Source organism: Arvicola amphibius, chromosome 6, assembly GCF_903992535.2.
Source record: "Arvicola amphibius chromosome 6, mArvAmp1.2, whole genome shotgun sequence".
Lineage (NCBI taxonomy): Eukaryota > Metazoa > Chordata > Mammalia > Rodentia > Cricetidae > Arvicola > Arvicola amphibius.
Window position 1 is genome coordinate 147,974,329 of NC_052052.2, and position 14,589 is coordinate 147,988,917.

The window sequence follows — 14,589 nt, forward strand, 5'->3', positions numbered from 1 at the left end:
AATTTCAGAGAAGCTGTAAAAGTAGACTCGCTCCTTTCTCTGGTTCATCTAACTGAAGTCAACATGGGACCTGTTTGTTTCATAGTGAAAGGGAGATCTGGGATACAGGAACAGACTAGCGTACTTGTTAGGGTCAAGTATGAGTTTTTCTCAGACCTAAGGGAGCAGGTGAACAGGGGTCTCCTCCATCAGCTGCACCGTGATGGGCATCCAAGTACATATCATAACATGCTTTGTGCGATGTGTTTATGAAGACAAGACTCCCTAGCATTTCCTCACCCAGGGTTTCTCAAATGAGAAAGTCACCCTAACCCAGTTAAGGCCCCGTCACCATGGCTTTGGGGGCATGAAGCCCCTGTGGAAATTCCTGCCCACTTAACCGAGTTGGTGTCATTCACCTCCAAGAGAAAATAATTCACAGGAGGCCTGAATAAACAATGGTCACCACCTCCCAGAGGTGTCATGGACCCACAAAAGCTCCAAGGTTCCCACAGGTCTGGGCCTTACCTGCTCTTCTTCTTGTCCTCTGTCTTCCACTCACAAACCTACTCCTGGTGAGGACGACACTTGAGGAGAGCAAACCCACTGCAAACAACATAAATCTCCTGTTAGTAAATGTGACCCTCTCCTAAAACACACCGCACTGTTTGGGACCCAAATGAGTCTGTGAGTTGATGTCCATGAGACACAAATAATGAGAGGCAGCTGGCAGGTAGCAGAGCACATCACGAGTTGGGTGAGCCCTCAGGTCGGGACGGCTGCTGTGCAGCCGGCCCCGATCCTGCCCCCCAGGTGTGCAGTGATGAGAAGGGGCAGAGTGAGGGTGGAGAGGTGGGGTGGGTTATGGGGATGAGAATGCCCAGACTCACAGATCTGAAGTGAATGGAGTAACAGTTTTACCTGGAGTCAGAGAAGGTGAGCACCCAGAGCCTGAGCTTTCCAGGTGACATCTTGGAAGATGGAGTGGCAGCACCACGCTGGGATCTGGTCCAGCACTTCCTCCTTCAGCTGGAGAGGAACGGCCCCATGTAGGCAAATGCAAAGAAGGCACACCCACACAGGGGCAGGTGTGAGGAAGCCACGCCCACAACAGGGACGGGTTGAGGAAGCCACGCCCAAGTAGGAGCAAGTGTGAGAAGGCCACGCCCACACAGGGGCCGGTGTGAAGAAAGTATGTGCATAAAGGGGCAGATAGAAGTGGCTATGCCCCACCCCCTACACACACACACACACACACACACACACACACACACACACACAGAACGGCCATTCTTCAAAACACCATCCAGGCCTCTGTTCCCTTTTCACAGGGCCATGGCTTCCTTGCTCTTTGCACATTCAAATCCCTGTAACTAGCAAGGGTGTATCTTTCGGATCAACACCATGTGTTCTAAGCCATGACCCTCACATGAGAAGACTCTACGGCCCACCTTGTCACCAGATCTGTCAATCATGGCTGACCGTGTACCTTTGGCTGGCTTTACTGCATGTTTTTTGGTACCACACCCAGGGACAGTACTTCATACACCCATCGACATACATTAGCACCCAGAGGAACGTCTCTGAGACCCCAGCCAGTACCCTGAGCAAGGACAGAAAGAAAAAAAAGAAAGATACTTTGCTTCTACAGTTTTTACCAGAGTGGAGATTCTCTGAATCTTCCCATTCCAAAGCAAAATTCCTGTATGCACAGGACTGGGGCATCACAAAGCCCATGTGATGTAGTATGTCCTTCTGAATGTGTGTTGTTACTTTTATTGTTTAATGAATAAAGCTGCTTTGGCCAGTGGCTTACTTAGCAGAGTAAAGTCAGGTGGGAAATCTGGACAGAGACAGAGAGAGACACTAGGCAGAGTCAAAGGAGATGCCATATAGCTGCCTAAGAAGTAATATACTATACCTATTAGCCACAGCCTCATGACAATAGACAGATTAATAAAAACAAGTTAATTTAATAGTTAGAGCTAGCCAGTAAGAAGCCAAACAGAGTAGCCAAACAATTGTAACTGATATTAAACCTCCAAATGATTATTTTATAAGTGGCTTCAGGAACAGGCGGGTGGAGAAAAACAGGTCCAGGGACCAGTAAGATGGAAATACATCTAGCTACATCTGGCACCCAACATGGAGCTACAACACATATCCAGAAGGACATCCTACATCATCACGTGTGTTATCTGTTGATAGCCACATGCAAAACTCTGGACCTGACGGGAGTCTGTGGGCCCATTTAAATAAGGGACACAAAGAAGCTAAAATGCATCCAATGGTTTCCCTTTCCAGAGTTCAGAGATGCAGGCTCCTCCTGGGCCCCGAGCAACGTTTCACCAGTCACCTGCAACTCATCCAAGACTTCAACAAGCTGCACATGACTGAGTGCGAAAGTGCACAGGGTCCAGAAAGGAAGCAAACTGGACAGCTAAGATTCATCCCAGCCTTGCAGGGAGTGGACTGGGATCCTTCGTGACCAGAAAACCATGTGTGACTTCTGTGAATATTCTTGAGAAGATAGGCCATCATTGCTCTAACCAAACACCTAACTAGAACCAATTTTAGGAAGTGAGATTTGTTTGGGCTTGTGGTTTAGGAAGGGGTACAGCACAGTCCACTGCGGTGAAGATAGCACGGCAGCAGGCGTGTGCAATAGCTGGTCACACCGCAGCCACAGCCGAGAAGCAGAGAGAGAAGAACACCGGTGCTCATCTCAATCTCCTTTTCATTCAGCCTGGGACCACAAGTCATGGAATAGTGCTGCCCATGTTCAGGGTAGGTCTTCCCTGCTCAGTTAAACCTACCTGGAAATGTTCTCATTGTCTCCTCCAGAGATGTGTTTCCATGGTGATTCTAAATCCCATCGATTTGAAAATGAAAATGAACCATCACACCCTGGATGCATGAGAGGAATGAGGGAAGAAGGGAGACGCTTGCTTCAGGCGAGTGACCACCCCTCTATCTGCTGTCCTGTGTATCTGGCTCAGGGCCTAAACAGACACCCTTGGCATGTTGTGCATCTAGGGTATGATTTTGAGCAACAACTGAAGCTGAAAATCGAGATTAAATAGCATTAGGACCTTTGTACTTTGACTGGGGAAGTGCTGCCTCTCTGGGAACTCCGGATTTAATTGTACAGTGTAGATATTCATAGATTTCCACTGTCCAAAAATTGGCATTGGTGGGGACCTCCAGTGACAGACAGAGTTGAACACAATCATGACTGAGGACATTTCTCATCTCCTTATAGATTTCAGCCAGCAGGGCTAATCTAAGAAGACTCACAGCTATGCCATGCATGAGCTCAAGCCCAGACTCCATAGCACCCGCCTAAGGAGTCCTCACCAGACGAGGTCAGGGTCCCCTGACCCAGGAAATACTGTTATGCAGTTCTAGACTTATAGATGGGGTAATCATAGCTTTGACATCAGCCTTGAGGACAGGGCCAGTGCCCCATCTTTGTGGTCACGGTGATGCCAGTGTGAAAAACCTAACAGCCTCACTTAGATAAATGTGGAGGCCTCCGATGGACCAGGTGACATCAGTCCTAGTTCCCATCCTAGGTCCTTGAGTTCTTTGAGGGTCCTGCAGAGCAGGCAGAGATCATATCACAGCTGTTGGGAGTGGAAGGAAGTGAGTCATCCGCTTGCTGAGCTAGTTTTATAAACCTAGAAACAAAGTTTCACTGCCCGCTACAGTGGAGCTTCCGTGTTGCCCCTTTGACACTGCAAAATGCACTTCTCATCCACAAATACAGTGAGTGAGGGAACCTGCCTCATTCTAAGCTGCACTGGACACGGTGACTTTTAGAGAAGGGTGCAGGGCTTGTGCTCTCTGAGCCTGCTGAGAAGGAGCCCTGTGGGAAGCAGTGGCCTCAGCAGAATCTCCCACAAACTTCCACAAGCCCTGAGGTCCTTAGCTCCGCTGTGCGTCCCATCCACACGGGGTCTGGGGGAAACAACACCTCCTGCAGCTTTGCTGCCTCTCACACTGTTGGCGGTCTCTTGTAGTCCTTTGTCCACTGTGATGAAAAAACTCTTAGCAATCAGACTAAATAAACTCCAACAGGAGCCCCTATGACCAGGCTTTGTCCTGTATAATATACAGACATTATTCTGGTCCCCTTCTTACTTGGTGTCCAAATCCAAAACAAGCTCACTGTTTCAGGTAAGAATTGGCCTGGCAGAGATAGGCCCTGCAACCAGGCCATGTTCTCAGCACAGTGGGCAGAGATTAGATTGAACATATCACCAAGTCCCCTAAACCAAGATATCAGGAGTATAGGATTTTTGACAGTCTGAGCCACTAAGTCTAGAAGCAATTAAATGTACATTTTGAAAGTTATGTTTTAATTGGAAAATAGTTAAAAGTTATCTTTTGGTTGGAAATCCATGCCTACTATTACTGAAAAGCAAACAATAAACAAGCTCACTTGCCATGAAACAGAACAAAACTAAACCTATCTTGAAAAACCATGTGATACCACTGTCAGTGCCTCCAGACAATTTATGGGTAAGAATTTTAAGTTATATTTTAAAATAAAATAAAAACAAATTCTTAGAGGTTATTGCTTACAAAAAAAGGATTTAATTAACTAAATATCATGACTGAAATACTTTTAGAAACAAGTTCACCTAATATCTGCATAATCTGACCATACTATGTTTCCCTACAACCTCCCATGAATATCTTTGCTATATATAAGTTCTGGAGGAAGCATTTCATTAGAAAGGCAGGCACGTCTAACACCTAGTTACTAGTGAGGCCTTTAAAGCCCCACACTGTGCGGAATCTACAAGGCAGGGCAGAGTATTCCTCTGGACGCACACAGCTTCTTTTTTGTGTTGATGTGTCAAGTTGTTTCGTGTGAGTGTGTTCCAGGAACTAACTTTAGTAAGAAACATGTCACATAATAGAGATGATGCAGGGATAGAGAGTGTCACAGAGAGCAACAACGTAACTTTCAGGAGTCTAACGAAACCTAAGGCAATGCTGCTGCAATAAGAATGTAGCCCCACCTTTTCTGAGTCCAGGATTGACAGTCCTCTTGCCCTATCACACTGAAACATTTTTATACAGTGAAATGGGACTGGAGAAAGACATTCAACCTCTGTCCCCACCAGTGCTGGCTACACCTGCTTTCTTTTGTGGTGTGAGGGCTTCTGTCCTTTTAGATTCCATCCACAGGTTCCTAAGAGAAAATCCACACTCGAGAGAAAATAATAATCATTTACTTGTGCCCCTCTAGGTCCCCTTACTACCACCCCAGAGAAGCAGGGCTCAGTCTATGTCCCTTAAATAACCCTCAGACATTTATGTCATCTGACTCAACACTGGGCAGCTGGGCAGAGCGGAGAGCCCACATTGCCCAGCAGCACAGCAGATGGCAGAACTTAACAAATACGTCCATGGCACAAAAGTGCCTCAGCAGTCCGAAGAGAAGACACAGTGGAAATGATTGTAGTCGACTTTATCCCTTTAAAAACAACCGCCACACCAGAGAATGTGAGACTCGAACACGGTTCCCATGCCCATCGGCAGTGGCACTCACTCTGCACTAGATGCGACAGTGTATACCTTGTCGGTGAGAGAAAGTGAACATGGCCATTGTGGTTTGCATAGGAATGGCCCCCATAGGTTCATATACTTGACTGCTTGGTCATTAGAGAGTGGTACTACTTGAGAGGGATTAGGAGGTGTGGCCTTGTTGGAAGAGGTATGGCCTTGTTGGAGGAGGTATGTCACTCAGGTGGGCTCTGGGATTTCAAATGCCAGGCCCAGTCTCTCTCTTCCTGCTGCCTGTGGATCATGATGTAGGACTCTCAGCTCCTCCTCCAGCGCATGCCTGCCTGCATGCTGCCATGCTTCCTGCCATGACAACAGTGGACTAACCTCTGAAATTGTAAGGCAGCCCCAATTAAGTATCTTTCTTTACAAGCCTTACCACAGCCATGGTGTCTCTTCAGGGCAATAGAACACTGACTAAGACGCCCGTGTCTTTTGTCTTGAAGGCAGCCCCACTCCAGCCTGAATGGGTCTCTCCTTCCTCTGATTGTTTCCCCAAAGTCACCACAGATACTGTTCCCGCCCCTCCTGGCTTAACCATTGATACTATCCACCCTAACCCACACTTCTGAAAAGTCCCCAGCCCCATGACCAAGTCCCTCAGAAGCTCTAGTAAGAACCGTAGCCTGTAAGTGAAGCTCATTCTGCCTCTCTCGCCTTCTCTCTCAGCCTGATAAAAGCCCCTTCACCCTTCTATTGCCCTTGCAGTTGTCAGCAGTGAATGAATGAGTGACCAAGGAAACAGGCTTCCCTTCAATAAATGAGCACTTTCTTTAGAACGTAATCCCTCCTTCTTTGGTTCAGAACACCAATGCTGCTGTGTTCCCACCATGTGTCTTGAGTTGCTTTAGGGAGAAGAGAAATGCCAACTCTTGACCACAGATGGCTTCGGGGAGGAGGAAATGGCATCACCACAGAACTTAGGACAGCAACACGGACATGACAGCTAACGCCTCCACGTGAGGACTTACGCCTTCAGACTTGGTTTCCTGACTCTGAGAAGCACAACACGGTGATCTGGATGAAGCAACCAGGCATCATTTTCTGAGGAGGGTGTTTGAGCAATTTCACAACTATCAGTGCAACAGATACCCTCCCCACCCCACCCCACCCCATCCCAGCTACAGAGGCTCTACTGTGTCACAGCCTCTGTCCTCCTCTGCAGCACAACTGGAAATCAGCATTTTTCTGAAAACTCGACTCTTCCAGGAACTATATTTTGCTACACTGTTTCATGGAAAAGTGCTTCAGTCCTGCTCCCTGGGACACTTAGAATGTTGGAAACACATATAAAATATTTTAAATTATGTCATTTGTAGGGAAAAATATGGAACCAGAGATCACTGTGTTAAGTGAAATAAGCCAGGCTAACAGAAGAGAGAGAGAGAGAGAGAGAGAGAGAGAGAGAGAGAGAGAGAGAGAGAGAGAGAGAGAGAGAGAGAGGTGTGGTGTGTCTATGTGTCTGTGTGTGTCTGTGTGTGTGTCTGTGTCTCTGTGTGTGTGTCTGTCTGTGTGTGACTCTGTGTGTGTGTCTATGTGTCTCTGTGTATGTGTCTGTGTGTGTCTGTGTGTGTGTGTGTCTGTATGTATGTGAGTATGTATGATGAAAATGGAAGGGAGTATTATACCAGGGGAGGGGGTAAGTGGAACAAGAAAGGGCAATTGGGGAGAAAACAAAAATTGTATGCTTTCTCTCATGTAGAATAAAGATCTAAATATATGCAACATGAAAGTAGAAAAAACTATTTGGGGAGAGAAGAGGACAAGAGGAAGGGAAAGAGGGAGAAAAGAATGGCAGGAGGTGAATGTGAACACAGTAAACTAGCATGCGTGTGTGAAAGTATAGTGAAGTCCAGTATTTTATACTAAAATACTAATAAAATCAAATCATATGTCATAATGAAACCCAATATTCTGTATACTACCTAAAATATTAATTGAAAATAAAATATTTTTAAAAAATCAACCTCCTTCCTAAATGATTTTCCCCATGAATCTCATGAAATTTGTTCTCTCTATGCACTGTTGGAAACTCACTCTAGATATCTACATCTAATCTCATGAAATTTGTTCTCTCTATGCACTGTTGGAAACTCACTCTAGATATCTCAATATTTGTTTTTCAGAAAGAATACAGTTTGGTAATTTTAGTATTGATCTTGAATTAGGGGCTCCTACATTGAGGAAACAAACATGAACACACAAGTTATCCCTTCATTATGATTATGTTTGCAGCTTAGTTATAAAAAGACCCCCAGAAGGGTCAAGGGTTCATCAGGGTGCTCCTGATGGGAGACATATCTCTCCACACATAGACAGGTACAACTATCTTTTAACACACTGTGAGTTCTGCCTCCATTACCAGCCTCCAGTGTCAGAAGGGCCAGGCTTTCTTCTAGAAACTCCTAGGATATAAGCTTTTGTGACCCTTTCCTCTCAGAGATACAACCCCAGGAGTCTACTTTCAAGAGAGCTTACCTGGTAATCTGAGTTCTTGTACTGAAGTCCAGAGACCTCATTGAGCGCAGAACTTCAATGCATCCCAAGTACTGCAAAGGGAGAAAATAGTTCATGAGTCCTGGGAGGGGAGACAAGAGAAAAGCACTAAAGAGATGTGTCAGGGGCTGGGGAAGCCATACACATCCTTACATCACATTGTGCCTTTAAGGTGAAGGGAAGGGGCTGGTGACACGGCTTAGTGGTTAGAGGTGTCTGCCGCCAAGCCCTGTGCCCTGAGTTTAGTCCCCGGGAGCCACAGGATACAAGTAGAGGCAGAGCTCCCGCAAGCTGTCCTCTGACTTTCATATGCACACTGCTAAGCTCTTGCTCTCTCTACCCTCCCTATCTCTCTCTTTCAGAGACAGAGAATAATTTTAAATATAAAATGATTTAAATTCTAGGTATGACATGTTTTTATTAAAACCCTAAACCTAGACATTTCTCTATTAGAAAATGTCCCAAGTGCCTAGATTGACAGAACCCTTGACTTTTATAAAACCTGTGAGCATTGCCATTTTCTTTAGATGTGTGTTTTTCAAAGTTTTTATTAAATTCTTTAATATACCTTATATAATATATAACCTTATATACTGTAAGATGTGAAAATCTTAAATGTTTATGTTAATGCTATTAAAGCATATTTTCAATAATAACGCTCCCCCTCCACCCAAACATCATATTCCTGGGTCTGTACAAGACTTCTAAAGGTTCTTAAATAATAATATTTTGGTTTTTTGAGACATGATTTCTCTGTGTAGCTTTGACTATCCTGGAACTCTATAGACCAGACTGGCCTTGAACTCAAAGATCCACCTGCCTCTGCCCTCTGAGTGCTGGCATCAAAGGCATACACCACCACTTGCCCAGCTAGGTTTAAGAAGAAGAAGAGGAGGAGGAAGAGGAGGAGGAGGAGGAGGAAGAGGAGGAGGAGGAGGAGGAGGAGGTAAAGAAAGAAGGAAGGAAGGAAGGAAGGAAGGAAGGAAGGAAGGAAGGAAGGAAGAAAGAAAGAAAGAAAGAACACTTTCACTAATGCTAAACCTCTGTCTTAGTTAAGTTTCTATTACTGTGATAAAACACCATGACCAAGTAGCTTGTGGAGGAAAGGGTTTCTTTCACCTGACAGTTCTATGGGGGGGTGCTGTTTATGGTCTTGCTCAGCCTGTTTTCTTATACACCGAAGGACCACCTGCCCAGGGGTGGTACTGCCCATAACAGGTTGGGCCCTCACTCATCAATCACTAATTAAGAAAATGCCCTTCAGACTTGCCTGCAAGCCAATCATATAGAGGCATTTTTTCACAATTGAGAGTCCCTCTTCCCAAACATCTCGAGCTTGTGTAAAGTTGACATAAAACTAACCAGGACACCTACACTGTCTAATAGATACATTTTCGGGGTTGTGAGTAAGCTACAGAGCACTGCAGTTTAGCAGAAAGCCTTCTTCACTGTTTACCTCACATCTCCAGAAACTCAAGGGCACACATTGCAGTGTGGAACTTAGGTCAGTCCCTCTCATAAGCAAGAGCAGGTGGACAGTCATGGCAAGGGAGGCAGTGTCTGCTCTAAGCCCTGGGAGAGCTAGAAGACACAGGCGCCTTCAAACTAGACTGCATGAGTCTTGTGAAGTCTCATAATGTGATGCAAATAGCAGTTTGTTTGCATTGTACAGAAAACCCAAGCCTGGGCCTGGCTTTGCCCTCTATTGTTATGCAACTTTATGTAACACTTGACCCACTTCTCGAAACTGAAAGTCTCTGCACCTACAAATGTGGTTGTTCCTCCCTCCACCGCACCAAGGCCAGCGTCAAGGTGGCGGAATACTGCTAGCCCCATCTGAACCGTGTGAGTTCTAAGGGCAATGATAGAACTCTATTCTGCTAGACAACCCTGCTGATGGATCATTTGGTCTCCACCACAAACACAGCTCTCTGGGCTGGGAGATGGCTCAATCATTAGAGTGAAAGCCTTCTAAGTACGAGGATCTGAGTTTGGTTCCCCAGATCCATGCACGATAAGCCAAGCATGGCAGAATGAAATTTAATCCCAGTTCTGAGAATGCAGAGACACAGGATCTCTGAGGCTTGCTGGACAGCCAACACAGCTGGATTTATGAGCTCCAGGTTCAATGAGAGACCCTCTCTCAAAAACTGGGGTAGAGAGTGACTGAGGAAGACACCCCAATCAACAAGTTTTCTGCACACATATGTATGTGTACATGCACCTGCAGACACACAAGAGTAAGTATACACATATGCATACTCACATCTGCACACCTACTTCCACACACAATAACTCTCATCCATGAGTAAAGCATCCTGAATTCCTAGATTGGCACCACATTTGACTTTTCTAAAACCTATTAGCATCATCATTTTATTTAGATGTACATTTTTCAAAGTACTACAGAATTATATAATGACAGAATCCGACGTTCCTGTGATGAATGGGCCAAATGTCACACGCTTATGTGATAACCACCATTATCAAAGTCAACACATCCTACACTGCATTTCAGAGTTCTGTGAAAAGCATGCCCAGTATCCAAAAGTTAGATGAACACAGTCCACTACCCAAGGCCACTGTGAATGCCAACTTCACGGATGCCCTGAGACCGAGGGAACATAGTGACCACCACTGTGGTGACGTTAATACCAGGTCTAACACGGAGGAGCTGTGAGGATGTCACAGGAAGCAATGCAGCACAGGTGCAGAACACTGACTATCACTTCTGTTACCATGGGAATCCCAGCTAGTTCAGAGGCTGAGGCAGGGGAATCACAGGCCTGCCCAGCAACACATGCCTGGCCAGACTGTGCCACAGGGAAAGCCTTCCTCAAAAGAACGATTGAACGGGGGCTGGGGCTGTAGCTCACAGACAGAACACCTGCCTAGCATGTGTGAGTAAGGCCTAGGCTCAACCTCCAACACCATAAAAAATTAATTTATTAATTAATGAAATAAAATGTTTGGTGATAGAGACAGACCATGATGTTGGTATTTTCTCAAAGGAAATATGAAGAAACATTCATTCACAAGTACGTGGTACTAATAGGTTCACCTCAGGAGAAAGAGCTTCCAAGAGAAGCATCCTAAGAGCTTGTGGACAGCATCGTGTGGAGTGTCAGAGGTGGTCTCATGCCCACTAAGGTCTGGGGAGAGGTGAAGATGTGCACTTTAACCACTGCTGTCCAACAGAGAGGTAGAAGTCCCAGTCAGGGCAACCAGCAAGACAAAGAAATACAACACACTGGGGTTAGAAAGGAAGAAATCAAATTGCCATGTCTGCATGTGTGCGTGTGTGTGCGCACACACCTATTAGAATAACAAATTAAGAATAATTAATATCAATAACAAAATCAGCAAAGCGGCAGGATGCAAAATCAATGTAATAAAATCAGTATCTTTTCTCCATGCCAATAACAAATTACCTGAAAAAGAAATCAAGAAAGCAAATGTATTTATAAGTTACCAAAAATAAAATTCAAAAAAAAATGTTAAAGAGATGAAAAAAATGGCTACACTGAAAAGGATAAAATGCTTACGAAAGAAAGGGAAGAAGATACAGAAAGGCTGAAAGCCAGCCCCTGTCTGTAGACAGGAGAGAAAAGTATTAAATGTCAATACTGTCCACAGCAATCTTCAGCTTCAGCGAAGTCCATATGAAACCAGTTGCATTCCCACAGAAGAACATCCTAAAATTCATAAGGAACTATCAAAACAAACAAACAAACAAACAAACAAACAAACAAATAAATAAAACAGCAACGTCGTCATCATCAGTGAAAAGAAAACAGCTGTAAACATCACCATATTGGACTACTTCAAAGTATACTACAAAGTTAAAACTGTTCTGGCTAGTTTTATGTCAACTTGATACAAGCTAGCATCATCAGTTAAGAGGGAACCTCAATTAAGTGCCTTCCCAAGATCAGGCTGTAGGCAAGCTTGCCAGGCATTTTCTTAATTAGTGATTGATGAGGGAGGGCCCATTGTGGGTGGTGCCATCCCTAGGCTGATGGTCCTTGGTTTTATAAAACATAAGCAAATAAATAAATAACTAAACAGGCTGAGCAAGCCATGTGAAGCAAGCCAGTAAGCAGCACCCCTCCATGGCCTCGACTTCAACTCCTGCCTCCAGGTTCCTACCCTGATTGAGTGCCTGCCCTCACTGCTTTTGATAATAAACTGTTATATGGAACTGTGACTAAACTCTTTCCTTCTCAAATTACTTTGGCCATGGTGTATTGCTATGGCTGCAGGATTATTCAGCCATCATTTCATGAGGTCAACCCATCAGAATCAAGGACTCTCTTAGAGGATTAAAACAAGACATAAGGTGTATTAGAGTTATTGCCTTATGAATGAACTGGCTGTTGCTGGCTGCAGATTTCTCCCATAGCTCACTCCCATCTGTTAGAAATTTGGGATATATCTCCCATAGTTCAGCACTTTTTGATCATTCATTGGACACGATTTCCCCTATGCATTTGGGATATATTGATTAACATCTCCTAGGTATGTGTAAGAACAGTCACACAGTCAAAAAACCTGTTTCCCATAGCCAGGTGCCTTGCTAATTGGATTTTAAGATAAACTATCACCAAAAGAATACAACCTTATTTACTAGGACATGTAGCCAGATGTAAGATTTGTTGAGCCAAGGTAAACAGTGCAAAGTACCAAGCTGCAGTAGCAGGGACAATAATTAACTCTGCACAGATTCCTAACCTCAGTGTTATGGCCTTTGTTCAGAGACACCATGGGATAAGTTCCCTGACTGGCTAGGATTACCTACAAAATATAAACTAACGTTACAGCCCCCCAAAAGGCATTACAAGCTTCTCTTTCTGTGGTAGGGTTACACACTGGACAGGAAAAGATATCTTAAGATTTGAGATGCTTCTAATGTCACTGAGCCTTGGGGAGTGCTGTATGGGCTCCTCTGCCCCTCGCCCCTGCAGCTCCAGCTGCTGCTGCACTCTCTCTGGGGACACACTTGTAAACCAACCAGTCTCCAGCAGAGAAAACCCGGCCTTTACATCCACTATCCACAAAATGTTAAAGATGTTTTATGCCCTCAAAAGAATAGACTGTAATACACGATCTCCTTATTTCTCTTATTAGTTTAGTTGGACAAGGCTCCCTCTATTGATGAGGTGACAAAGAAGACTTCTTTCACATCGCGGTTTGCAGCCCACGAGTTCGAAGCCAACTGGAAGAAAGTGCTCTTTCCTCCCTATCTGGGTTTACTGCACTGTGAGTCGCTGGAATGATGCTGTTTCTTATCATTTACTTAAGACACGGTATGTGACCTTTAGGTGAATGCCTGAAAGGTTCTGTGGGTCCGTATAGCTGAGTAGAACAAAGAGAGTAAGGAGAAGCTGGCAGAAGTGAGCAGAAGTAGGAAAAAGAAGAAGAGGAAGAAGAAGGTGGTGGGAACAGAGACTCAGAATTAGAACTGAGGCAGAGAATTAGAGCTAATAAATTAGACAGTTAGGACTGAAGAATTAGAATAGAGGCAGAAGAAAAGGGAGAGAACAAAGAGACGTGCTGAGGAGAAATCACGTGTGAGTAGATTTGTTTCTTTACCCTTGGAATTTTTCCCTCGCTGGCTGTGACACCTTAGCTGGACCCTGAAGGGGCCTGAGGGGCGAGTACCCCAAAAGATCCTGTTTGTGTTTCACCACGGGAATAGCAGCCCCAACGAAGATAACAGTCATCAAAACAGTAGACAGAGGAACAGATCAGAGACAGTGGAACAAAACCCAGACGCCTACAGCACACCAATCTTCAACAAAGATGCGAAGCACACATGGGAGAAGGAGAACTTTCCTCAATCAATGGTGAGGGCAAACTGCAGAATGAAACCAGAATCCCATCTCCCGCCATACACAAAAACCAACTCAAAATAATTAAACTGAGACTGTGAGGCTAGTATTAGAAAACCCAGGTGTAGAATGTTTTGTATCTCAGTGGTGGGGGTTTGATAAGACACCAACTACAGGACACAGACGCAAAACATAGGAATGGAATTCTTTCTATTTTTTTTCTGGTTTTTGTTTCTTGGGACAGCGTTTCTCTGTGTAACAGCTTTGGCTGTCCTGAAACTTGTTTCGTAGACCAGGCTGGCATCAAATTCACAGAGATCCACCTGCCTCTGCCTCTCAAGTGCTGATATTAAAGGTGCGCCCCACAACTGGGATTATTTCAAACTGAAAGGCTTTTACAAAGAAACAGGAACACTCAGCAGAAAGAGGAGACAGCCCACCGAATGGGAGAAAACATCTAGAGACTGTACATCTGATGACGGCTGATAACCTAAAACACATGGGAACTCAAACAATTTCATGAACAGGAAGTCAATAAAAAAAAATATGATTTTAAAATGGGCAATGTACCTAAACAGACATTTCTCAGAAGCATGCACATAGTCCACGGGTATATAAGCAAATGTTCAATGTGAATAATCATCAGAGAGATGCAGATCAAGACCCCAGTGAGATCATTTTATTATTGGAGAAACAATGCCGGGGC

The 14,589-nt window shown here is 44.7% G+C and overlaps 1 protein-coding gene across 1 annotated transcript in view; it reads right to left on the reverse strand.

The window, feature by feature from the left end:
• Positions 1-14,589, reverse strand: part of Shc3 (SHC adaptor protein 3) — a 122,958-nt gene that overhangs the window by 63,535 nt on the left and 44,834 nt on the right. The window contains exon 2 of the mRNA XM_038334321.1: positions 8,035-8,105. Coding sequence (XP_038190249.1) covers positions 8,035-8,105 — 71 coding nt within the window. The remainder of the gene's footprint in view (positions 1-8,034; positions 8,106-14,589) is intronic.